The sequence below is a fragment of the Mercenaria mercenaria genome, chromosome 8, assembly GCF_021730395.1.
Source record: "Mercenaria mercenaria strain notata chromosome 8, MADL_Memer_1, whole genome shotgun sequence".
Taxonomy (NCBI): domain Eukaryota; kingdom Metazoa; phylum Mollusca; class Bivalvia; order Venerida; family Veneridae; genus Mercenaria; species Mercenaria mercenaria.
The window spans coordinates 78540986-78566393 of NC_069368.1; the positions used below are offsets into that span (position 1 = coordinate 78540986).

Below are 25408 nucleotides of genomic sequence, written 5' to 3' on the forward strand. Positions count from 1 at the left end.
GGGGACAGCTTCTGACACCCAAGTGTCTGTGAGCACATGGGGACTGGGTGATTTCACGTGACTTTTTACCGATATGCGATTGGCTTATCGCTTTTATGGAACGCCGTTTTTGCAATATAGCTGGCACTCTATATGATATAAAGAAATGTTTGTGACCTGAATTCCTCATTCATTATTTCATATAATTTAGTCAAATTGCTCTTCAATTTCTGTGTTGTCAACGAAGTCCATGTGAAAGCTCTAGTAAAGTATTTCAATAGTCAAGGAATGTGACCAGTTGAGCTAAAAGTTATGTTATACATGAAAGGGAAATATCTAGTTATTTTTGCTCAAAACAATAACTTTCAGAATTAAGAAATACATATTTCATAGACCTGTTTGTAAATCATTTAGAATGGAGTAATATTTCCTACATTAAAGCTTAATGGTATGATAAAAAAAAAAAACAAGTACGTTATTCACCCGCCGCGGCATAAGTTACTTTTTAGGCTGAGTGGTGACACAATTTCTGGTCTGTATAACTTCTAGCCGTAGGAAATCTTTCGACTTGTTTCGATTCCAACACAACATACTTGAAACAACAGTGTTAGAAAAAATGGTAACTACTTTTTACGCTCTGAACTACGTGCTACGAACCTGGATTTCCTCCTACAAAACCGTAAAGTTGCGAAATTTTACACGCAGTGTATAAATGGAATAGCCAAAAAACGATGCGCGCGCATCACAGTTCAAGGGTGTATTAATAATAGATAGAATTCTAAAAATAAACACACGGAAATCCGAACAGATACGAAAGTGCGGAAATGTAAGCGGAATATTTTGTAGAACTTAAGTAAATTAGAGATTTTTTAAGTATTATTTAATACATCTGATACTGATGCGATCAAAACGTACTACAATAAAGATCTTTGATAAATGATTTATTTGAAAATTGATATAAATCTTACAACACGGAAAACGAAAGTAGAAATTACATTAATAATAACAAACTCTGTTAATTTGTGAACAAATTTCAATATTCTACACATTAATTGTTAATTATATTTGCAGTGTATTTTGACAAAGACAACCGAGGAAGTATAATTCAAGTAGGGATAGCCTTGTCGAATTATGAGCTGGTTATAATTTTCGAAAGCTCTGTCAACTATAAAGTTCCTGGTGTATAATTTCCTCTTTTAGGTGAAACTATAGTATAACAAGTTCTTATTCTACATACATAAATCCGTAAATAATTAGTTGTATTTGCTCCAAGAATGGCATCAACGGGCAGTAGGGAGATACAGGAGGATATAGTCGGCCCTTTGATGGATATGATGGGCAGCTTATCGGAAGGAATGCGGAAGAATCTTTCTAAGGAGGTATGTCTGTGTGATTCATCTCATTTCTGAATATTTTCCGTTAGTTTACAGTACTTGACTTCTGAGAGAAACGTGTTTTTTATGCTTTATTTTCACTTTCGATTCAGCGGCTAGCCCTACTTTCGATTCAGTTGCTAGCACTTAAATGCACACATGGGTGAAATATATTTGTAGATCCAAGTGTGGAACTATAGTAGCAAAGTTACAGCGACAGAAGTTTCTCAACAGTTTATTTGTCTCATTTATAAAATAATTATAGAAGTAACTGTAGGCCTTCTTTGATTCAACCCAATGTTTTCATGACTTCTTTTTTCTATTTTCTTTATTATGTTTTCAAGAACTCACGATAAAAAAATATGATTATACTTGCAAACCTATTTCAAAAAATAAAAAGGTGAAAATATTGTACAGGTTTCAAGCATCAACAGAAGGCTAGACGAATTAAGTAACAAAGTTGACTATCTGATCAGCCGAACGGATGGTAACAACTTTAGAACTAAAGGTAATCACAAGTTTGTATCAGAACAGTCTGTTTTAACAAGAGCAGCTACCCCTACCATGCCCTCTGAACCAGAGGTAGAAAAGTTACTTTCAAGCAAATCTGAAAACCGCGAGTCAACTGAGTCAGAGGATTACAGTATTGTAACAGGAAGATCGCCCACCGAATTTGATAGAAAGTTTGATAGAGGGCGATCACTTCCAGATAAAGCACAGGAGAAGCTTCCTGAAGATAAACATAATGTTGAAACAACAGGATTCAATAAACAAAGTTTACATAATAAGCCAGAAGAGAAAAGAGTCACAGTAGAAGCGGCTCTGAATGACGACGCAAATGGAAAAGAAAACACAGCCGTTTCAAAAATGCCAGTCGATAAGAAATTACCTAAGCCTGAGCCTCAAACAGAAATAGATGGATATGCAGATGGAAGCGATCCAGAAAATGAAAAAGTTGAAAGGGACAAAAGACCAAAGGATGTATTGGAACCAAGTATGAGAGGAAAACCTGCGCAAAAGCAAAAAATAGACAAACGTTTTGAATCCAACCGTAAACCTGTGGACACAACCTCTCCAGACCAGTCTTTATCCGGACGAAAACGGCGGGGGTTGTTCAACTTTGGAAACATAGGTGTGCACAAACGGCCACAAAGCCCACCACCAACAAGTGATAACAAACATAATGTATGCTACACAAAGTTCAAGAAGACGAGAACAGAGTTCACTACAGACAACAGGGCAAAGTATCTGAAAAACGCTTTCAACATAACAGAAACTAATATTCTAGGTAAGTCCTTTGTGTAGCCCAAATAAGGGTTATCAGTACTCGCGTTTAGTACACATTCTTGAGTTTGAGTGTCTTTGAAATCTCGAAGTCGAAGTGGTGGTCCATATAACTACTTAAAAATTAAATTTGAGATATCAGTAGCTTTATAATTAATATACACAATAATCTTTAGCCCGCTATATTTTTAACCTTTAGCCTGCTAAATTTCTAAAATGGGCTGGTCCATCACTCAATTTAGGCAATACCATTTATTGTTTGAAGGGGTGTTTACTGAAAATTTACTGACTGAATAGCGAACACTGCAGACCATGATTAGCCTGCACGGATGTGCAGGCTAATCTTGGTCTGCACTGGTCGCAAAGGCAGAATAACTAGCCGCCAGCAGGCTAAAGGTTAAACAAGGACTAGTCCGTCATTCAATTTAGGCAATACCATTTACTGACTGGATAGCAAACAGTAAAGTCCATGAACAGACTGCCCAGATGTGCAGGCTGAGTTTGGTCTGCACTGGTCGCAAAGGCAGAGCAGGCTAAAGGTAAAAGCACACTTTCTTCTCACAAGAATTGGAACGAAACACGGAATGTAAGCAAACGGTTGTATGTGATTTGTATGTGTATTTTTTAATTTTATTTTTTGTGTTTAGTTTTCATTTCTTTTAATCTTATTAAGGTATCATTTTGTCATGTGTTTGTATGATTGTTGCAGACGGAAATACACAGTGAAGAATGGTTTAATTTCCCTAGTTTTGTAAAGAACGTGGTATTTCTGAATAAAAACCGTTAAAAGATATATTTCCTTGTCGAGGATACACAGAAACTGTAAACTGCTACCCAAATTATGAATACAACTATTTCCTTGATACTTTGCTTTAGAGCGAGATCAACAAACACCAGATAAGGCAGACATTGATACAAACCTACCGTACAAAAAGATGAGTTGGGACCAAAATCAGAAGGATGACACGTTATCAAAGGGAACAACAGATGAAGTAGCCAATAAATCCATACCTGCAATGGCCACTTATCCTGGACAAAGTCAGAAAATTGGTGAAAAGTCGAAAAACCAGCAGCCGGCACCGTCAGGATTTAAGAATGAGCATGGTGACGACGATAATAGGTAAAACTTGATACATTTTGTGAGGTTATATTGAAGAAACATCGATTAGCATAATGATGATATCCCTTTGAGAGAAAGTCAGTGATGGTTCATAATTATTTTTCATGCACTACTGGATCACGGACGTGAGGAATCAAATTTGCATTACCTTTGTCATATTCGTTTTACATTGATTATAAAAAGGTTATACTGGATGGATTCAACTCATTTGTTATCACTTATGATTATTATTCTTTGACAATCCCTACCTAACAGATGATATAAACATAAAAACATTTAAATTAGTCTATAGGTTCATTGCGTCTTCCAAACGTTTTCAATAGTGCTTTATATCAACCATCTGCCCGTACTCGTCAAGTTTTTGTGTACCACTCTTATTACTTTCACTTTTTACATTTATAATAAGTGTACTTCATGAAACTTTACAAAGATCTTAGAAAACAATACATTAAACCTTATTTTAGAATTCATCCAAATTTTGTTAAATTCATAGAACTAATAACAAGTGAAAACACAGCATATCTAAGATTGCTAGCAGCTTATGTATATAAAGCATTTGAAAGAAGAAGACAACTATTGAATACTTTTATATAATAATAAATAGTTCATTATTGTCTCTCCCTGTAAATGTTGTATATAATGTTCTGATGCTTAGTAATATTTTGTATGTGTTTCTGTTCGCCATCTGACCTGCATGTCATACTAGTATTTATTGTACATGTTAACATGTTTTGTAAATGTTCATGGGCCAGAAATGGCTTATTACGGAAATTAAATGTTCAAAATGTTCATCGGCTTTCGATCCTATCCTAAGCGTATTTCTGAATTTGTTACACTGTAACTATGTATTTCGCTAATGAAATATGTTTTAACCAAACATGACGCATCTGTTTTTGGTTAGAATAAAGTCAATTTGATCTGGCAATAGGGAACTTGGTAGATCACTCAGAACGTTTTTAAACATGGTGACCTAGACTTTTTAACTATGATCTACAGATTTGTAGCGACTATATTAAGAAATCTGATATATTGTGGTCTTTTTGTTATTGCTAGTAAATATTGTTGCATTTCTCCTAGATTTATAGCTGCAGCTCATGACGAAAGACCGCATGCTTCAGTTATGCGCAGGGGTTTCGATTTGTCTAACTTAAAGCTGGTGAAGAACGGACCACGACGCCCTGTTAATGGTACAGGCACGAGCTCAAGACGGCCTGATGGTGGAGCAACAGAGCTATTACAGCTTCCAGAAAAGAGTCTGATGCAAGAAGATAATGGAAGCGGTATGTGGAAAAATGAATAGAAAGCATTATACATCTCCTGACTTGTTACAGCTGATTTTGAAGAAAAGTTTTTCAGCATATTTCATCTTGTAAAGATAATCTGAAATCATATTGTAACTGGCAATCCTATAATCGAGTAGCCAAACTTACTGATGAAGCTTCGGTATATGGTGTTACATGCTATAGTTTTGAAAGACAGGCAATTCCCGTGTAGGTATGAACGAACATAAATGATAGTTGAAGATTCCGCATCAGAATTATAACCATATGACGTTGTTAAAATCGGTGTTTAGTTTGACAAAGTATTTTCACATATGTAGATCTGTAGTTATATAATCATATTGTATTTACTTTCTTCGCAGGGAAACTGGTTTCTGATGATGTTTTGTATTCCTTAATTGAACAGGAGAGATTGTCAGGTAACCTTATCTACCGGTATAAATGTATACTTCTAAGAAAACTAAACTAAAAGTCACGGACGACTGGTCGATTAACTGTAATATATATATTCATAGACGCTACATTGTATGTACACTGATGAGCCGATAGGCGAAACTAGTTTGTATTTTTATAATTAAATACAGTTGGAAAGGCATGTGAAGTCATTTTATTTTATTTTTTTGATTTATAGACTTCCATCTTGTGCCGAGTCTTTTCATTGTCAAGTATATATATATATATATATATATGAAAAGGTTTCATTTGATAGAAGCAAGAACCATGTCACAATATTAATGTAGAAAATATTTTCGTAAAACAGGAGAATTTTCTTTAAAAATAAATGAATAAAATTTGCATATATTATTGTTGTATTAATTTTCATTCTGTCCCAAGCTGGAGAATGCAGTGATATAAAATCACACGGTATTGACACTGTGATTTGTTTAGACACGTCATCAAGTATGGCCGGGAAGCCGCTTACCACGGCTATTCACACAGTCACGAAGATTCTTGATGGTGAGTACATTATTTGTTAGATTGAAACCTTAGTTAAAATTTCACATATGGGTAATATTATACAACGGTTGCTACACTATATCACTAAATCGTAAAGCAAATACAAAATGTACTTGTTCTGTGTCTCTTAAAAAGAAAGAACTAGGCACCAAAAATAGAAATAGAATATGTTTAAAAAGCCAGTTTTCCGTAGAACTCCGCGTCTCTTGTTCTTTTTAATATTAAATTGATTTTCCGTTTTTATTTGAAAGCAAAGAGTATGTTTACGCATGCTGTGTCACTTATTATTATTAGTTTTGAAACATGTGCTTGCATGGACCCGTGAAGACAACACTGAGTCATATCATTCCAGTTTTTTTAACTTTTAAAATTTCAAATGGTTGCATTTATCTTAATTTTTTGCTTTGCAGGATTTGAAACGAATGCAATCTACCACGATCTTGAGGAGAACGTTGCTTTAGTAACATTTGGAAATGAGAATAAAATACGTTGTCATTTAACAAACGACTATGGTGTGATAAGAGAAGGACTAGGTATGCTTATTTTTAAATTTATCAATTTATAAGATGTCTTTTAACTGTTTTATACTTTAAAAGACGATCCTGAACTATTAATCACCTTGAGTGATGACCTTGAACTTAAGTCACTTTTAGAGAAGATCTTGGACTATTCATCACCTCAAGTGACGCCATTGAACTATTATTAAATTGCGAGACGATCTTGAACTATTTATCACTTTGAAAGACGACCTTGAACTATTTATCACATTTCGAGACGACCGTGAATTATTTATTACCTTGAGAGACGGTCTTGGAATATTTATCACTTTCAGAAACCATCCCGAACTACTTTTGTAAAACAGACTATTAGAACTGTGCAATACTAATTGCTGTTTTGTCGAGTCAATGTCAGTGTATAAAAACATATTCTGTATCAGTTTAGGCAACGTCTTTTAATGCTACAAACTCTGTTAAAAGCCTTTTGGAGGATTCCGATAGACATGCACATAACATACAAAACAGTCTGGCTGGCCCTTAAGAGTGTTTCCCTTGTTGCTCCGTCTTCTGCAAAGGCATTGAGTACATGCGTTTTAGGTTCTTACGGATTGCACATACATATAAGAGCATTTTTGTGTTTTACATGCCTTTTGTTGCCATTGCGTATGTTAGGGTTCCACCTGGCGGGGATAACTTTTATTTACACTGTCCTGTGACTTTCCAACATGATGGGGGTAAGGGTGAGGTTAGGCGCACCATAAACCGGTTTAAGCTCCCCAGTGGTGGTTTTGCCACTGACCGTTGCAAGGCGGTGTTCCACTGTGTTCCTTTATCTGTTTGTTTTGTCGTTGTATGCATCGAGTGCTCAACGCGAAACTGTTGTAACTGTATATTGATAAAGAACAAGGTACAAGGATTTTGCACTGAGCCCACGACATTTGTATTAACATTTTAACCTTTTATATAATTTACATTTTTACAAAGGCATGAAAATAATGATTTGTAATCTGTATTGATTAAATAATTTATATTGCAGAAAATATTACTGCTGGTGGCCCTTCACCGCTATGGTTAGGCCTTGCTCTTTCGCTTGCTGAAATTAAAGAGAGAGGTAAGTGACTAATGCATATTTTATAAGTAACTGATTTATACAGATATACAGATAGTCTGAACAAAAACAACAACAACACATGTACATGTATATACAGTAGCGGTTTTAAAATTGTGTTCGGAAGTATGGTTTCAGTCAAATAAAATTATCAGTATTAATTTGTTATTCTGAAATCTTTAGTAAAAGTGTCGTTTAATATTTGAAATATAGCGCATCTAACACGTAAAAAAATGATTATGTATGGCATGAAAATGATAAAAGTTTATATGTCGAGGGCGAAACTGTACTATGCACTTATTTATTTATATACTTGGGACACTGCAAGTGTTCTTATCTTACCATTCATTGTACCTTTGATATCAGGCGGGGCGTGTATAATGGACCCAACAACTGTACTTCCAAGAATCATTCTTATCACAGATGGATTTGCCTCGCGTAAGAATCTTCTCGTCGGAGAAGATAGTTCTGTAGTCGACGACCAGGTATTTATTACAACTTGGTAATATGCATAGCAGTCGGTAATTTACGAGGGATTACTGAATCTCTTATTTCGGTAATCTCCGGTATACGAGCAACCAGCCTAAGATTACGCAAGTCAAACCAGGAAAGTAGGTAACCACACTGAAATTGCAAGTATGACGTTTACAGTACAACTAATACATATGCACAATTTATACTGAACGTGTTTTATAAATAAATTTGTGTTTGGCTGTGAATAACTTGGAGTTAGTCAAAAACATTAAGAAATATGTCTACTAAACTCATATACTAGTTTCTGTTCCAGGTTTTCGTTTACAGTTATTGTTGAGATTGCTGTTTTGTTACAAACAGATATTTGACATTTTTAGTACAAATTAATGTACTGAGGTGCCCATTAAACTCGTGTTTGAAAAGATAATCAATCATCATACACTGATGCACAAATGAGGATATGCAATTTGATCATTTATTGTGTAAATCAATCATGAAATAGTAAACCGATAGTGAAGAAACAGTTGTTGTCATCTGAAAGATACTGACTCGAGATAAAATGTGTATTGTAGGTGATTCGAGAGATTCTGTCCTTGATGAGCACGTGTACATCTTTCACAAGTTACATGGAGTGTATAATACCAAGTCCATGCCACGAGGTAATCTCTAGTTTTATTATCGAAAATTAATACATGACTTATAAATCACAGACCCATAGTTTTTGATGTATGACCAGTCTAAACTTTAACCCCGCATTTTTGTTGGGCTAAAGTCGAAACTTGACAAATAAAATCTTTAAATTCACCTTTTCTGTAACTATGTAATACAACACTTATTGAATGGCGTGCCATTAAACAGACAAAACTATAGTTTTGCCATTTGACTAGTTTGCATCAACTATTCCTTAGAGCAGTGCTAAGTTATTGTTAATTAAAAGCAGCGCATACCGCTAGAATTGAGGACTTCTTAAAAAGCAATTTCACCTGTAAAAATTAGTGAGTTCCTGTTCGACGCCGCTCCGTACAGTCTTGAAATTCAATGAAAATGACCAGGAAACAATTTTTATTTCTCAAAGGAGAATACAAGCGATCTGAGCTTTTGGCAAAATGAGCTTGATTTACTTCACACAAATCTAATTAACAGTAAATTGCAAATTTATTTATTTCATCGTTAGTCATTACCAGGTAATTGAAGGTTTCAAGATACCTATAGTATTGCAATATATTGAATGGCTTTCTACATGTATTCTTAGGAGTTTCTGAGCAGCCTTACCAACGGTAGAATGTACACTACAGACGACTTAGAACATGTGGTTGAGTTTTTCCGAGTTCAGGTACTGTTAATTGGTTTTCATTGTCCTGCTTAATACGATTTTCTAGAAATATGTCCGGGAATATACTCCTACTGTAATTCAAAAACGCATTAACATTAACCAAACGGATAGTTTTACATGCTTATTTAAATGCTTATGAAGAAATGCGGAGAAATCAGGACAGAAATGTACATTAAAGAGCACTTTTTCAACACAAGAACGTTGGTAATACACTTCACGTTATTATTATTACAATTATTTCGTATAAAAAGACATTTTTGCTCCATTTTGCTCACTCCAAAGATATACAAGTTGTTTTTGAAATCTGTTTACATTTTGTCTCATTAAAGGAGAAAGCAAATGATATTGTAAAGAAAGTCTCAAGTGGAGAGATGGATCGTAGTGAAATAGGGGAAGCGATAAATACCAGCAAACTGGGCGAGAAAGGAAAGGTAGTATAACTATTAAAGAAGATCTCGTTTCTATATATAATATCTTTGGCATCTGCAGTCGTATGGATTAGGGTGATGACTTTGAATCAATTTTCCCTCACATAATCATCTAAAATAAAACCGAGAGAGGCACATGTAGCCTTCCTGCATCGTGCATTATTTACCCAACAATCAAAACAAAAAGATTTAGGCCCCTAGTTTTCGAATTTTATGCTCGTCTAAGTCACAGGCAATAACAGAAATGCAAATATTCTATAGCATACCATTATGTGTTACATTACATTTATAGGGATCTCATAAATTCTGATTTTGATTGTTAGTTCCGACTCTTTCAACAGTTTTGTCACGATAAGTTTTATTGATACCATATGTTTTTGTCTTATCACGTAAGGTATATTCTTGCCCTCTAAGTAACTTAAGTCTCTGACTCCAAATTACTTGAAGTGGCCTCCAAAGCCATGTGGTTAAGTGGCTGGCTTCAAATCACTTGCCCTTCAACGCTGACAGTTTGAATCTGCACGCTGAATATAAATTGCTTTCATATGAAGAATCCGGAAGATCGTAATGTGTAACCAAGCTATACAGCTGAAATACCATTCAAGTGGCATATGGTGTCCTCCTCTACTAATAAAGTTTAAATTAGACACAATTTTGATCCATATAGTGTCGATATGACTTTAAATGTGCATCTATTTACACTGATATTTTACTTATGTTTGAGTGATTTAACAACATAGTAATATAGTGATATACAAAACTACTTGTAGGACGATTTGAAGAAAATGCTATCAGAAGGCTTATCGTCTGATGTGTGTGAAGATGTGCGTGAAAATGAGCATTCTAACACCTGTAAGTGAGTAACGAGGGTGAAAAGTTTCTTGACCTCGAGTATCAAACAGCATAACCGTCGTACCATAGTACCATAGATTTCACTTGTTGTTATTATATGTACGCAAGTGAATTTTGTCAAAGTATAAGTAATAACTTCCTGAAAAAAAATGTTTCACAGTTTAATTTATTGAAAGAGAAAATATTAAAACACAAGAGCATTTGATTCGCTTCGTGGGTAAGATCTCGTTGATTTTATCTGCCAATCAGTCAGTTGCAATCAGTCGTTCATTTGAACAATTTGTTGAAGCCTCAGCTGAAGAAGATAAAACAATGGAAAAACCGAAGAGTTTAGAGGGTGAAATTCAAGATAAGCAACCAGATTCAATTCCGCCCCAGTCATTAGATATGTCAGATGATGTCGAAGCCCCGTCTTTTGGAACTGCAGTTGTAGCAAATCCTGAATGGGTCGGCTTTGCCTCGAGACAAAATTTCACTGGAACTATAATCGGGGCTAGAAAAAAGGGTAAGTCATAAAGCGCCATTGTATGATGTCAAAAACAAATCCGTCTCCGTAAATCTGTTTCCGTAAAGTAAATTTAAGATAACTGCAGATTTTGATCTTTTTTTCACAACGATACTTTTTGTACTTTGATATATAGACGTCTGCTTTATATTTCTGACTGACCGATCACGTGATATTAAAATAAGACAGAAGCATCTTTGTTCATTATCGCGAACAAGGAAATCGTCTCTTCAAATGCAATTATTTTTACCGACTTGAACAATTTTATCGCACATTAAGTTTTCAAGAACAACATTCCTCCCTTTGTACAGAGATTATTACTGTAAATGAAATACCATGTTAAAAAGTTGAACTAATTATACAAAACATGGTTTATTCAGGTTTTATGAAAGTTTTGTGGTCTGATGGTACCATGGAGAAATGTAAGTTTGGTGTAAATGGAAACTACGATTTTCAAGTATCTAAGGACCAAGCTGTTGACTGTAGTCACTTGCATATTGGATCCCTGGTTGCCAGAGGTAAAGTACATTCTTCACGCATATAGTATCAGAGGCCAAGAATATGTTTTCCTTGCATATTTTAAAAAAAATTATCAATCAAGGAAGCATTTGGTTTATTTACGTGAGCTAAAGGAAGCGGATTCATCTCCGTTTGCAGTACAAACGATAATATTATCACTTGAAATATTCAGATATATATTAAAAATGGTAAGGTAAACTAAGATGATTTGGAAAGAAAACATTACAAAATATAGATAGTACCAAATCTTAATCATACCTTTTTTGCGTTTTTTAATAACAGGGCGGGACTGGCGCTGGAAAGATCAAGATGGAGGCGAAGGCAGTGTTGGTGTTGTATTGAAAGTAGACGGACCTGTTGTACATGTAAGTGATGTCCATCACCATTTTGATCCAAAATGAAAACTTTTTTTTAGAAAGAACCACCCTTTGCCTTATGGTTAAACAGATATAAAACGTTATAAAATGTAGACGCAACAGAATGGACACAAATCTTTTGTTGAAGACAGTATGTTTGGTATGATGGTAGTTGAACGGTGTAGTTTTGATAATTCAAATCAAATTTAAACATTTCAAATACATGTACAAGAGCTTTTGTCCAATTTCTGTGGTCATCGTCTACAGACTGACTTCTTACAAGTTAACAGAGCTAGAGTGATTGTAATCATGGAATGTCTTCAGTGTTAACAAAGTCAAGGCAGTTGCATTAATTATTTTTGCATCTTCTATTGTTATAAATGTCCTTTCCAACCATTGACTTGTGGTAAATGACAGGATTTTGCAAAATATTTACATTTATGTTCATTAGGTTTAACTTTTACAGCTTTTCTTAACATCAAATCATTCTATTGATATTGAAATTCAAAGAAAAACTGTACTGGTCAATTCCATAGACAGTCTGACTGAAGTACATGACCGTACTACAATAACTTCATTTATCAAATAGTCAAAATCAAAGCATTTACAGCTCTTGAAGATACTGTTGGGTTTCATAACCTTATTTCTTTAAGATGTAGTTTGTGTCTATATGTTACATCTGTGTTTTTATTACACCATTCATACTCTTTCTGTGTGCATATCTATATACAGTTGACGTGAATGTGTATACATTTTCTGGAGACTGTATGTTATGTTCTTTCAATTTTGGACAATGTTTTCCTGTGATCCCAACTAAATACAGATTTTAATAGATATAACCTTGAAAGTAAGGTTCTGATTGGCTTGAGGAAAGGTCGTCTCGACATGATCCTCTATTGACTGTCATCAAAATATTATGACTAACAGTTCAGATTATAATTTCAATCAGATTGTTTCAGGGAGTACTTATTATGTCTCCCCCCAGGAGACATATAGTTTTTGCCCTGTCCGTCCGTCCTTCCGTCCGTACGTCACACTTCATTTCCGAGCAATAACTGGAGAACCATTTGACCTAGAACCTTCAAACTTCATAGGGTTGTAGGGCTGCTGGAGTAGACGACCCTTATTGATTTTGGGGTCACTCCGTCAAAGGTCAAGGTCACAGGGGCCTGAACATTGAAAACCATTTCCAATCAATAACTAGAGAACCACTTCACCCAGAATGTTGAAACTTCATAGGATGATTGGTCATGAAAAGTAGATGACCCCTATTGATTTTGGGGTCACTCTGTCAAAGGTCAAGGTCACAGGGGCCTGAACATTGAAAACCATTTCCGATCAATAACTAGAGAACCACTTGACCCAGAATGTTGAAACTTCATAGGATGATTGATCATGAAGAGTAGATGACCCCTATCGATTTTGGGGTCACTCTGTCAAAGGTCAAGGTCACAGGGGCCTGAACATTGAAAACTATTTCCGATCAATAACTAGAGAATCACTTGACCCAGAATGTTGAAACTTCATAGGATGATTGTACATGCAAAGTAGATGACCACTATCGATTTTGGGGTCACTCCGTTAAAGGTCAAGGTCACAGGGGCCTGAACATTGAAAACCATTTCCGGTCAGTAACTTGAGAACCACTTGACCCAGAATGTTGAAACTTAATAGGATGATTGGTCATGCAGAGAAGATGATCCCTAACGATTTTGGGGTCACTCTGTGAAAGGTCAAGGTCACAGGGGCCTGAACATTGAAAACCATTTCCGGTCAGTTACTTGAGAACCACTTGACCCAGAATGATGAAACTTCATAGAATGATTGGTCATGCAGAGTAGATGACCCCTAACGATTTTAGGGTCACTCTGTTAAAGGTCAAGGCCACAGGGGTCGGAACATGGAAAACCATTTCCAATCAATAACTTGAGAACCTCTCTACCCAGAATGTTGAAACTTCATAGGATCATTGTTCATGCAGAGTAAATGACCCCTATTGTTTTTGGGGTCACTCCGTTAAAGGTCAAGGTCACAGAGGCCTAAACATTGATAACCAGTTCCGATCAATAACTTGAGAACCACTTGACCCAGAATGTTGAAACTTCATAGGATGATTGAACATGCAGAGTAGATGACCCCTATTGATTTTGGGGTCAGTCTATTAAAGGTCAAGGTCACCGTGGCCTGTTCATGTAAAATCAGTTTTTGGAAATAACTTGAGAAACACTTGACCTACAATGTTGAAACTTAATAGGATGATTGGACATGCAGAGTAGATGACCCCTATTTATTTTGAGGTCACTTGATCAAAGGTCAAGGTCACAGGAGCCTGAACAGTGACTTGAGAACCACTAGGCCAAGAGTGTTGAAATTTAGCGGGATGACTGGACATGCCAAGTAGATGATCCCTATTGCAGCCAACCATCAGTGTCTCTTTGACTTTCGCTCCTGACCCATATTGACTTCTTGCCTATAGGACTTTGCATTGGGGGAGGCATGCGCTTTTTTACAAAAGCATTTTCTAGTTAATACATCAAATATGTGCGGCTGAAAGAAATATGTAAAAGATATGAATCTGAAATCAGTGATGTAATTTACTATGTGAACATACACGTCCTAAGTTTATATTTTGATTTGTTTCAGGTTATTTGGCCTCATGGCGGGCAAGGAAATTACCGATATGGTTATAATAAAAAGTTTGACCTGGCACTTTGGTATGTAAACTTTTTCTTCAGATCAAATACCCAAATGTTTGAATTGATTGCAGACTGAATAAGCAATTTTGTTATGATTATACCGTTTGTTAGAAAGAAGAAAACATGTCTTTTGTAAACCAGGCCTGCAGTTTTGGCTTTTAGAATGTTACTGCTACGGGATGCTCCGACTCCTACTGCTATCTGCTTAAAGCGTTACCCACACTGTGGTATATGAAATAGCTTGAACAATTGTTTCTTTCTTTTCAGCAAAACGCGCAGAAACACAACCGAAGGTGAGTTTCTTGTATAGTACGCTATGCTTAAACTACATTTTGTACTATGTATTGAATGTACATTGGTTGTTATATTAAGTATTTACCTCAAAGGAATATTGTTGTTCTATATTAGAAATCAGTTTAAAGGCACTGACCTCTAGATCTTACGACAACAAAACGAAAGATATTTTTTAATATCAGGAATTGATTGCTAAAGCTTTGAAACTTAGTTACTGACAGAATATATGCTATGGAAACACATGAGAATTGGTTGTTTTTACTAATTATTCCATTCAAAATTGAAAAGCGTTTGTAACAGGTGTTTTGGTAAAGAACGCGGGAAAGTATTTATTGTCGAGGTGGACCGGGTTTTATTCCCGACTCGGGCATGTTTTTTTCTTGATTTGGCATTTTTTAAAGATAGTTTAGAAACAAAAAATCATGTTCTAATGTTCATAACATGACCAAACTTTAACTATAAAGAAAGATTATTTTTAGCCAAAATATGGAGGTCATTGCCTTTAAGTATTACGCTATTGCTGTGTCAGAAGAAATGTTACATATTTTTAGGTCAGGAAAATTATTGTGATGGTCTTGTGTCCATCGTATGCCGTCTAGTATTGCATGACCTCTGCTTCCACCTAACTTTTTTAAATGCACCACATGATGAATTTTCAACAAACCTTGTCATAGGCTTCATTGCATGCCGTTCGCTCATGTTTGTTCAAAAGGTTTTCCTTGGTGCCGTTTGAGAGGTCATTATAGCAAGTGTAGAATAAAACTCTTTAAGCGGCATTTTCTTATGTACCACTTGATGGATCATCACTACACTTGGTCTGTATAATCATTTTAATATCGCCTTTTAATTTTTTTAAATGGTTTGATCTCTTTTCGGGGACCGCAAGAGCTAAAAATAGAAAACTGTTTAAACAACTTCTTCTCATGAACAACTTGAAGCATCATCACCACACTTGGTATGTGGGTCCTCTCTCAAATTGTTTCACATGGTTCTTCACCAAACTTTGTCCACAGCATCCCTGTATGGATGTCTTGTAACTTTGTTCAGTTTTCATAGAATTATAGATGCACCTTTTTATTAACTACTTCACTAAACGTTGCCTGTAGCGTTTTTGCAAAGTCTCTTTTTGTCAAGTAATATTGATGAGATCGGTTGCAATCAGGGGTCGCCATAGAAAATTTTAAAATGAGTTTTGTTCATGAACCTCTTGCAGCTTAATTTGCCCCTGTGTGAACGCAGCTCGTTTTTCCTCTTTGCTTAGAATCACATATGAGAAGCATAATAAAATCTTCTGCTAACAATTCTTACCAGTTCATGTAAAGGGGGAGGTCAAATTTCCTATAGTTTATACACATTACAGGTTTATAATTCTTCACCAGTCCTTTAAAATTAGATTTTGTCAACTTTTAGATATTTTCCTGCATTACTGTTACGCTTATGGTAGGATTACACTGCTTATATGTCAGGAATGGGACATATGTGGCATATTTTATGCTATTACACCATTGTTCTCATTCATGATGCAATGAATCATGTCATCTATACAAGGCCAGTGCCAGGTGGGCGATTTAGGGCCATCAGGATCCTCTTGTTGCCTATAATTAGTTTCAATACAATTCGTGATCATTGTCGCTTCCTCGTCTTACTCTTCATAACATTATGTCACCGTGAATATCAACACCTATTTTTAACTTTTCTACTAATATGACTTGTAATTAAGGCCAAAAAAGACTGCAGCATCAAAAGTGTTTAATATAACTAGTAAACTGTATTCTGTAAAACACATATCTGTAGTCTTATTTTGATAAAGTAGTTCTTATTGTTGCCCTCATTTGAGTGCGTGATTGTACATAATGTATTAGTTATATGAATGTATTTTTATTATGTTTTTTATCAATTTACAAACTGAGAGTAGAATAAAATTAACCTTGAAAAACTTTGACTCTACTTCGGCCTATTTTTTTGAATAGTAGATTGTTCATTGCATTTAAGTGATATTTTGATTTTTGATACGTTTTGCGATTTATTTGTTACCATTTAGCCCCAATTTCTCGGCAAGTTATTTTCCCGTCGATTCAAGCTGTAATTTAAAATTGACTGATGTTCTTTTAAATACTTATTTTGGGGTTTCTTTACTGTTTATGCCTCCGTCATGATAATGGAGGAAGAACATAATACAGTGTTACTCCTGTTGTGTTGCGTTTATTTTATGTGTGTGTAAAACAGTCACCGGTTTGCATGATTGGATATCAAACTATTTTAGCAAAACACAGTCACAACAAAACTTTCTGTGCAGTGTATTACTAGCTCAAATGTCAAAGCAAAACAGAGAGGTCACAAAATAATTATCAAAGATGAATGTTCGAACAATTTTAACACTTAAGTCACGATACCATAATAGGACAATGTTTTGCGTTAAATACAAAGGCTCCTGGCTGATATGTCAGTGTCGCACTTTTAGGTCAAAGATTTAACATCATTATTCTTGTTTGGGCTGTTATTTCTCATGCATCCTTGGATATTCAATAACGGCACACAAACATTTACTATAAAAAGACAATGTGTTATGCTGAATCATCTAGGCGTACTAAGATATAAACCTTTAAAGTCTTATTTCTTGTACGGTCTATAATTTCTTTAGACATGGGGAGATATTCAAATAAACGTTGCATTAACATTTCACTATAATAAGACGACATGTCCCTTACCAGAGCTGAAAGGTTGGACTTAGGATTCAGTTATAAAGATCCATTGCCAGTGTGCCAATAATTTACTGGTCACAGATTTCTCTGTCCCTACGTCATGCAGTGTGGTCATTCTTTGCCAAACCTTCTCGGATACATGTATAGTCTTATGCAATTCTTATACCGTCTTGATTCTCTAAGCATTTGTCGTATTTGTAAAAATGTAGTTACCTCAGTTTGTTTAAATGCTTTTTAGAATCAGTCGTTTTGCTTTTTAATACAGAGACAAATTTTGCTTGGTATATTGAGGAAGAGGAAGGTCAGTGGAGACCTTTTCCAACAGAGGTCAATGAGAGTATTGAAAACATGCACAAAACAAATCATGCCGGGACATTCCTTGTGAAAATGGATGAAAAGTCGTAAGTACTTAACGATTTCATTATACCTAAAGTAGATATATATGGGGGCTGTATTTGAGTCACGCATATCAGTCCGTTTGGCCGTTTATTTTAATAAACTTGCATCAGTTATTTACCTCATCAACACGACATCCTGAGCTCAAATCCTAAGTCACTAGGTCCAAGGTCAAGGTCACATTTGGAGGTCAAAGGTCAAATAAATAAACTGTGTCCGCTCCATTTATCTAAACTTTTTTTGAAGATTTTCATAAAACTGCCTCACCAAGACGACATGCAGAGTTCACATCCCAGGTTACTTTGTCCAAGGTCATGGTCACATCTGGAGGTCAGATGTCAGATAGCTTGACTCTGTGCCCACTCAGTTATGTTCTAAACCGCTAAGAATATTGTCTGAACAAAAGAATAAAATGTTTACCTCTTCAAGATGGCATGCCGAGCGAAAGACCCAGGTCTCTGTGTCCAAGGTCGAGGTAAGACTTGAAGGTCAAAAATTAGATCACATAATGTTTGTCTTTCCAAATATTCTAAACCATTTGAACGAGATGCACCCAACCAGTATCAGATGTTAACCTTACCAACACGACATGCAGAGTGCACAACCCAGGTCACTACATCCTAGGTCAAGGTAACACTTAGAGGTCAAAGATAAAATAACTCAAATTTGTGTCCACTCCGTAATTTCTACATCGTTGAAATGAATTTCGTAAAGCTAGTATCAGTTCATAACCTCATTAAGTCGACAAGCAAGGTGCACTACCCAGACTAGGTACAACGTCACAGAGTCACATTTAGAGGTAAACGATCAAACGGATCAAAACTGTGTCCCTTTTTGCCTTCCTAACCACTGGGAAAAAATCATACAACTAATACCAGTTTGATAACCCCAATAAGACGACATGCAGAGCGAACAGCCCAGGCCATTTAGTTCCATGTCAAGGTCACACATGAACGCTATAGGTCATAGTCAAAACAGTTTACTTAAAGAGATTTCCTATAGTTTTTTTTCTTTCATAGAATTTTTTTTAATTCACATATATGATAGGAAAATTTGTGCTGAAAACAATGAACAAATAAAAACAATAGGTCACCAGGCTTGTTTTTGTGAAAAATTGTTTTGAACACACCCACTGTTGCTGAAACTGCTAGCGATTTTTCAATATTTTCATAATTTTCTGCTTTTTTATAAATACCAACCAAAATATACATCAAGACAGCACAATAAAGTTTTTTTCTTTTTACAGATTTTATCATATACTTATTTGATATCATAGTCATATTTGTAATACTCTATCCTTACAATAATGGGTACAAATGAAAAAAAAAATGTTTCATATTTACTTTTGTGAACAGTTTTCAGTGAAAAATACGCATAGAGAAGAATATTTTTTAAATTTTGAAAAAATTCTTTCATAGAATTTTTTTCTATTTTTCTTGTGTATAGATAATTGTATTGTGAGCATAAAAATGGCTAAAAATGTATGGGTCACCAGGCTAAATTTTATGTTAAGACCGCTAGAATACAACACCTGTTCGGATGGAAAATGGCGCGAACCTGGCCAAATTACATGTATGTCTGCTAGAAGTTAAAAAAATAGTTTTAAAAATTCTCAATTCTTTCTATAATTGAATTCTAAATAATCTGAAAGGTGATATTGTCTTATCAGTACTAAGTCAATTATCTTACATTATATGAACAACACTGTCTTTGTACCAAAATGCGATTTGGAAACACAACCACAAAAATATCAAGATACCTGTCAGGCATGATACTTGTCAATACAACATAAACCAGTATCAACATTTGATTACTGATAAAACTTATCAAAAATGTTATTTCATTCAAGATTCCTCATATTTAAGACTGTCTGTAACATGTTTCAACAAATGTTGACTTCAGTTCAGTTTTCCATAGAAAGTGTCGGCTGCGCAGAAAGATGCGCATAAAAAACTATCGGAATTCCCTTTAACTTGTATCAAAGCGACGTCTGGGGGTATTAATCAACTTTACTGATAGTTCTAGTTAATTACAAGTACTTGATATTTCAGTCATATTTATTGGTTATCCTACAGTGGTCGGGAAAATATGGCGAATGGTGTGCTTTTACGATAAATGGAAAGAAAATATGCTAAATATAAGCGTTAAATTTTAGTAATTAAATTGTTGCAGTATGGGGTTATAATTCATTGTCAGAGTCAAAACGAAAACACTACATGTTCATGTTGAAAGAATTCAATGTATCCTTTTAGTTGTCGCCTATGACATAAACTTTTACTAAACAAATTATACAAGAACATTTTCAGATATGACCAGATAAGATAGTAAACGTAAATTATTGTTGTTATGGGGAAAACAACATCTTTTTTAAAATGACTGTAACTGTTACGGTCTTAGGCAGATAATATGGATAACAGAATTTGTCAACAGTTTTACCTCATTTGGCATGAAGTCAGTTTTCGTGCCTCTTCCCACTACTTCTTATAATTACTCATACATATGTTGCTGTACGAGAATATTTTGCCGTGTTATAAGGCAAAATCTCCATTTCCGCAAGATTCCGCTTACATATGTTCAGGCTTTTTCTGATCAATTAAGCTTTTTATCTTTCAGATTGCGAGTTTCAATTCAGCATTTACAGGCAAGAGATCCAAACACACAGCTAACTTATAACATTGAAAGGCGAGGTAAGAATAAACAAGTATGATGTAAATATATATGCATCCATTTGTGTGTTTCAATGTGAATTTCAAAACGAATATAGTCTGATCATCAGCCCAGTATAATCGTATTCTTTCAATTTTGATAGTAAATACAAACTAATGGCACAGACGTAGTTGCTTAAAACGAAATGAGATGTTACTACGAATGGGTTCTGGAACCATGTTCACAAAACATTTTCAGTCTCAGCTGTGTTTGATAATAAAACTTTATTTGTCATTTATATCTAAATAGCATGTTTAAAACTAAAATGTCAGTTAATAACTATTTTCAAGTGGCTATTTAGTATTGATTGTCAGTCTCAATTGCAGTTTAGCCTTGACATTTTAGTACTGTTGATACTCAAACTCAGCTTAGACCGAAAAATGTTTTGTTTACACGAAAGAGTGATTCCAGACCTGCCATAAGTAGATTGGTTGGCAATAACCGTTGAACGAAGATAGGTTTCAGAATAAAAACATTAAGTTTAACATGAGTTTAAAATTTTGATTGCTTCTTTGCAGAATCGTCCATAGAGGAATAGCAATGATCAGTTGATATAATGGCACCAACAGGGATGTGAATAGTGAATAACAAATATGGAACATCAAGCTAATATTTCTTCGTAACTTCCTTTGAATGAGTAGCTTTACCTATTAACCTTTAGCCTGCTGGCGGCAAATATTTCAGCCTTTGCGACCAGTGCAGATTTTCAGTGAACACCCCTTCAAATAATAAATGGTATTGCCCAAATTTAATGATGGACCAGTCCATTTAGGAAATTTAGCAGGCTAAGGGTTAAGCCGTAGTCCTGAGGCAAAGCAAAACAGCCTTCTTATGCAGTGTAGATACGGTGGAGAACATTGTGTGTTACAGCACAGAAGTAACATTAAATCTTTCAGACAGTTACTAACTTTAAATCGAAACAATTAATTGAAATGAGTCAGTAGAGCTGGACGCAAAATGTTGTAGTTGTGTGGAATGCAATCTGATTAAAATCTCAAAGTCTTCTCGTACCTCCGCGTAACGTTACTGATGAGATGCTTTTAATCAGATTGGTGGACATGTTAATATAATGCAAATGAGTTTCACCTCTGTTGATATGTAATCAGTTTATAACATATTCATTGACATCACATTGAAGGATAAGGCACTGTTAATAATAAGATTTGTTCAGCTCTCGAAAAGAACTACTCTTGCTGTGCTTTCATGCTTAATAATTTCTGTATCTTCAAAATGCACAAAATGTTGATACTTTGTACACATGAAGTGTCTCATACAGTGTCTCAAATTTGATTTGGGTATCATTTGTATATATCACCTTTAAATTAAATAGCACCCCATCTAGATCCAGAAATAATATCTAGTAGTTCATTATTCCTTTTCACACTGTTTGCCCCTTCAGCCAGCCTGCCTTTTTGTCTTTGTATTGTATATAATTAACAGCTTATCGACCCTTTTGCTTCCTTTTGACTTGCCACAAATTTATTAATTAAGTCCGGCTACGTAACATTTACACTGAATTGAGTGGAAAGCTTCGACTTGACCAAACGACATTATAACTCCACCAACTGACCAATAAAAAAACTTCTTGGTTAAAAGCGTTATATCGCTAATAATCTTGACATACGCGCACGCTAGAGTTATAAGACACGACCATATCTGCGCATATTTTGATCACCGAAAGAAATGTTTTGCATAATTAGTTCTTCTCTTTAGAAATGAAACAAATGTCCGACATGGCTGTTTGCACCTCGGGAACAATTAAATAAATGATTCTACTGGTATACTGTACGTTTTTGTGAGTTAAATCCTTTCAAAGTACACACATGCATTAACATTTATTGAAAAAAGTACCAACAACTTGTTAACAGAAAGTCCATACGCCATTAAAATCAAATGTCACGTACTTTCGCGACCTATTTTTTTTCCTTTGGACACTTTAATTGGAACTGTGCAAAAATCCTGAAAAAACTTATCAAATGTTTACCAAATGAAGTGTTTGTACAATTTAATTGTAGCTGTGCAAAAATCTTGAAAAAATACTCATCAAGTGTAAAATGTTTAAATGTAACAAACGAAGTGTTGGACTATTTGTACAAGATCTGTGAAGAATTATTATTTAGGTCTAGATCTTAGCAACTTAATAAAATGTTCTCTCAGTTTTACTAGAGAACAATTAAATTTGTAATTCAGTGGGATGTCTACAAGTAAAGTCTTAAACCAATATAATTAAATATTCAAAATTCCTTATGTACCTCCCCACCCCCAATTCTGACCAGGGGCAAACCCTAACTAATGACCGGAAGGACCATCTACTTTTAAAATCTGTCTTATTATGCTGGTTACAGTCTGACAACTTCTGATGTTTTATGACGAACAATATTATCAGTCAGAACATGCACCGCAGCCTCCGAGTCCGTCTTCATCGTCGAAAGTTTCAAAGTTTTCTTAAGGATGAATCCCCATCTCCCCCCCCCCCTACCTGTAAAAGGGGAATATCTTCTCCCACACCACCCCCTATCCTGCCGCTTTGCAGGTACTAGCTGCCATCCTGCCTATATAAATGCCTGATTGGAGCACTGTTTACTTTATTGTTTATAAGCATAATTTTTATTCTAGTATCTTTTCTTTTCGTCGTAACTCTATATGTATTATACCTTAACAGTTTTCTTATTTAAGCATAACTTGTCCAAACTAACAGTTTGGTCAAATATCATATTCAAATTGAATTGACAGTATGGTTTGCTATAGCAGGAACCAAGAATATGACATGGAAACATCCCTTTATAAACTCCTTTCTCGTGTATTTGTATCCCAGTAAGTTTATTACCACAATGTTGAGTAAATTTACAACTCTTAATTCGTTTATATTTGTAACTTTTGATCACATGCTGCTATGATTATTTTTCGTTATTGAGGGTGGAAGGCAGTGCTTTCATACCTTCACCATTTAATATGTCATATTTTGAGTTATGACAATATTGTGTCAACCACACATGTCATGTACGCATTTTCTAACATCGACGGCAGCAAAACAATGTAAACATGTATATCATAAACAAGCATTGACACTGAATTGTGACATCTGAAACAGGAAAAGACGTATTATACTAAATGAATGAACAGCACTATTTCTGTTAAGTTTCAGAATAAATAAAGGGTGTAAAGAATGTTCGTTCCAGTTAAGCAAACAGCTACTAGTATATTATTTTACTGAGAAGTAGAAGACATTAAGGAAGGTCCGTACTATTTACTGCAAAAAAAAACTACCTATCATCATGTTTTAGGTTTTATTGTTTAACGAGATAATATGAATGTACGCCATTCGGTGCAAAATAACACTTATTCAAATATCTATGGAGGAAATGATATTTTTCACAAAATTTTATTGGGGTAGGTAACTTGCAAACTTAAAAACACACTTATGTTGCGGCGACATTTTAAGAACTTATTTGTTTTGTTTAACAGATAATGAGACATGTAAAGTTTCTCGGCCATTTAAATGCTGATATGTTTTCTTCTTGCTGGTACAGAAATTTGGTTAATTTCAGATTTTCTTACTGGAGAAAATACAATCTATATGTATTATGTTTACTAATTTCAGAAATTTTTAACTTTTGAAAATATCTTAATTAGTGATCCCAAAATCAGCTTTTATGTCAGGCCTTTTATTTTTATTTGTTTGTATAATGCGGATTTACTTTTCCAATTGGAACGAACTTTCCTCACACCCTTTAATACTATAATGATTATTATGCAGATCTATTGCATGTAACTTAATTAAATATCATTAATTCATTGTGCTGAGTGGTAGAGGGATCATACTTTAGAATGAAATACATTCCTAACATGACGTGTTTTTAAAAATGGTAGTCATTTTTTTTACTCGATTCAATATCCTTATTCCAATAAAGATGTTTATATAATTTTTGTCTCATCTTGGTATGTTGTTTTAGAAAGAACAAGTTGCTTCGTCATTTTATTCCTTTTCATACTTGATTTGCTATGGTTGTAATTATGAACAGAACTGGATATTGTTTATACCAGAATCATTTTTAAGTATTTAAGTTTTGTTCATGTTATATATGCGAAGCTTTAGCGGCGTATACATTGAACATGTTCAAGGACATTCGGATGTTTTTGAATAAATGACTTTGCATCGAAAAATATTTTTGTTTTGGTTATTTTACTGTAGCTGAACTGACATGAAAATGTGCCATGGTGGGGAAGGAGAAAATCTATAAAAATAAAAAATTGAGAATGAAATATATATTATACAGATACTATAACAGAAATAGGTTTATGAAAACCGCTCAGCTATTACTATGTGTGTGATAATCATGTACTCTCATATTTACAATTTCTTTTGGCAATGGTAGAAGCAAACAGAAAAAGCAATAATAAGTCCTTGCATATTTTCTAATTAGGGTATAAATCTAGTTGTCGGAATAATTTGTATATCTGATATATTGATAACGTAACACAAAATCACAGATAGTGCTTGACTCCCTTTTCATGCTATCATTGCTATAATTATTGTTGAATTGCTGTA

The 25408-nt window shown here is 34.7% G+C and overlaps 2 protein-coding genes across 4 annotated transcripts; both read left to right on the top strand.

Moving 5' to 3' along the window:
- The first annotated feature begins 754 nt into the window (after nt 1-754).
- Nucleotides 755-10726, top strand: LOC123566003 (uncharacterized). 3 transcript variants are annotated; one of them, XM_053550239.1, is made up of 14 exons: nt 755-805; nt 1180-1358; nt 1770-2640; nt 3513-3756; nt 4834-5036; nt 5399-5455; nt 5871-5993; nt 6404-6526; nt 7527-7601; nt 7965-8083; nt 8645-8731; nt 9325-9405; nt 9735-9836; nt 10604-10726. In XM_053550239.1, exons 2-14 carry the CDS (start codon nt 1254-1256, stop codon nt 10691-10693), a joined length of 2280 nt encoding a protein of 759 aa, XP_053406214.1. In that variant the 5' UTR covers nt 755-805; nt 1180-1253; the 3' UTR covers nt 10694-10726. The 3 variants fall into 3 exon arrangements, with proteins under 3 accessions (XP_053406214.1, XP_053406213.1, XP_053406215.1); XM_053550238.1 differs by lacking the exon at nt 755-805 and having other exon boundaries at nt 983-1358; XM_053550240.1 differs by lacking the exon at nt 755-805 and having other exon boundaries at nt 983-1358; nt 1770-1860; nt 10604-10725.
- Nucleotides 10727-10875: 149 nt separating this feature from the next.
- On the top strand, nt 10876-25025 carry LOC128559112 (uncharacterized). The gene is made up of 8 exons (XM_053550241.1): nt 10876-11190; nt 11571-11708; nt 11992-12074; nt 14709-14779; nt 15029-15054; nt 18023-18158; nt 20767-20840; nt 21378-25025. The coding sequence occupies exons 1-8, from the start codon at nt 10998-11000 to the stop codon at nt 21395-21397; spliced, it is 741 nt and encodes a 246-aa protein (XP_053406216.1). The 5' UTR covers nt 10876-10997; the 3' UTR covers nt 21398-25025.
- The last annotated feature ends 383 nt before the right edge of the window (nt 25026-25408 follow it).

What these genes read in the sequence shown, in the direction of transcription:
- LOC128559112 (XM_053550241.1), top strand. Translation starts at nt 10,998, where the DNA reads ATGGAAAAACCGAAGAGTTTAGAGGGTGAAATTCAAGATAAGCAACCA. An exon ending in AAGTTTGACCTGGCACTTTG is followed by an intron (nt 14,780 to 15,028) that starts GTATGTAAACTT and finishes CTTTCTTTTCAG; the next exon opens with CAAAACGCGCAGAAACACAA. An exon ending in GCGCAGAAACACAACCGAAG is followed by an intron (nt 15,055 to 18,022) that starts GTGAGTTTCTTG and finishes TTTTTAATACAG; the next exon opens with AGACAAATTTTGCTTGGTAT.
- LOC123566003 (XM_053550239.1), top strand. Translation starts at nt 1,254, where the DNA reads ATGGCATCAACGGGCAGTAGGGAGATACAGGAGGATATAGTCGGCCCT. An exon ending in TGAACAGGAGAGATTGTCAG is followed by an intron (nt 5,456 to 5,870) that starts GTAACCTTATCT and finishes TTCTGTCCCAAG; the next exon opens with CTGGAGAATGCAGTGATATA. An exon ending in GTTCTGTAGTCGACGACCAG is followed by an intron (nt 8,084 to 8,644) that starts GTATTTATTACA and finishes TGTGTATTGTAG; the next exon opens with GTGATTCGAGAGATTCTGTC.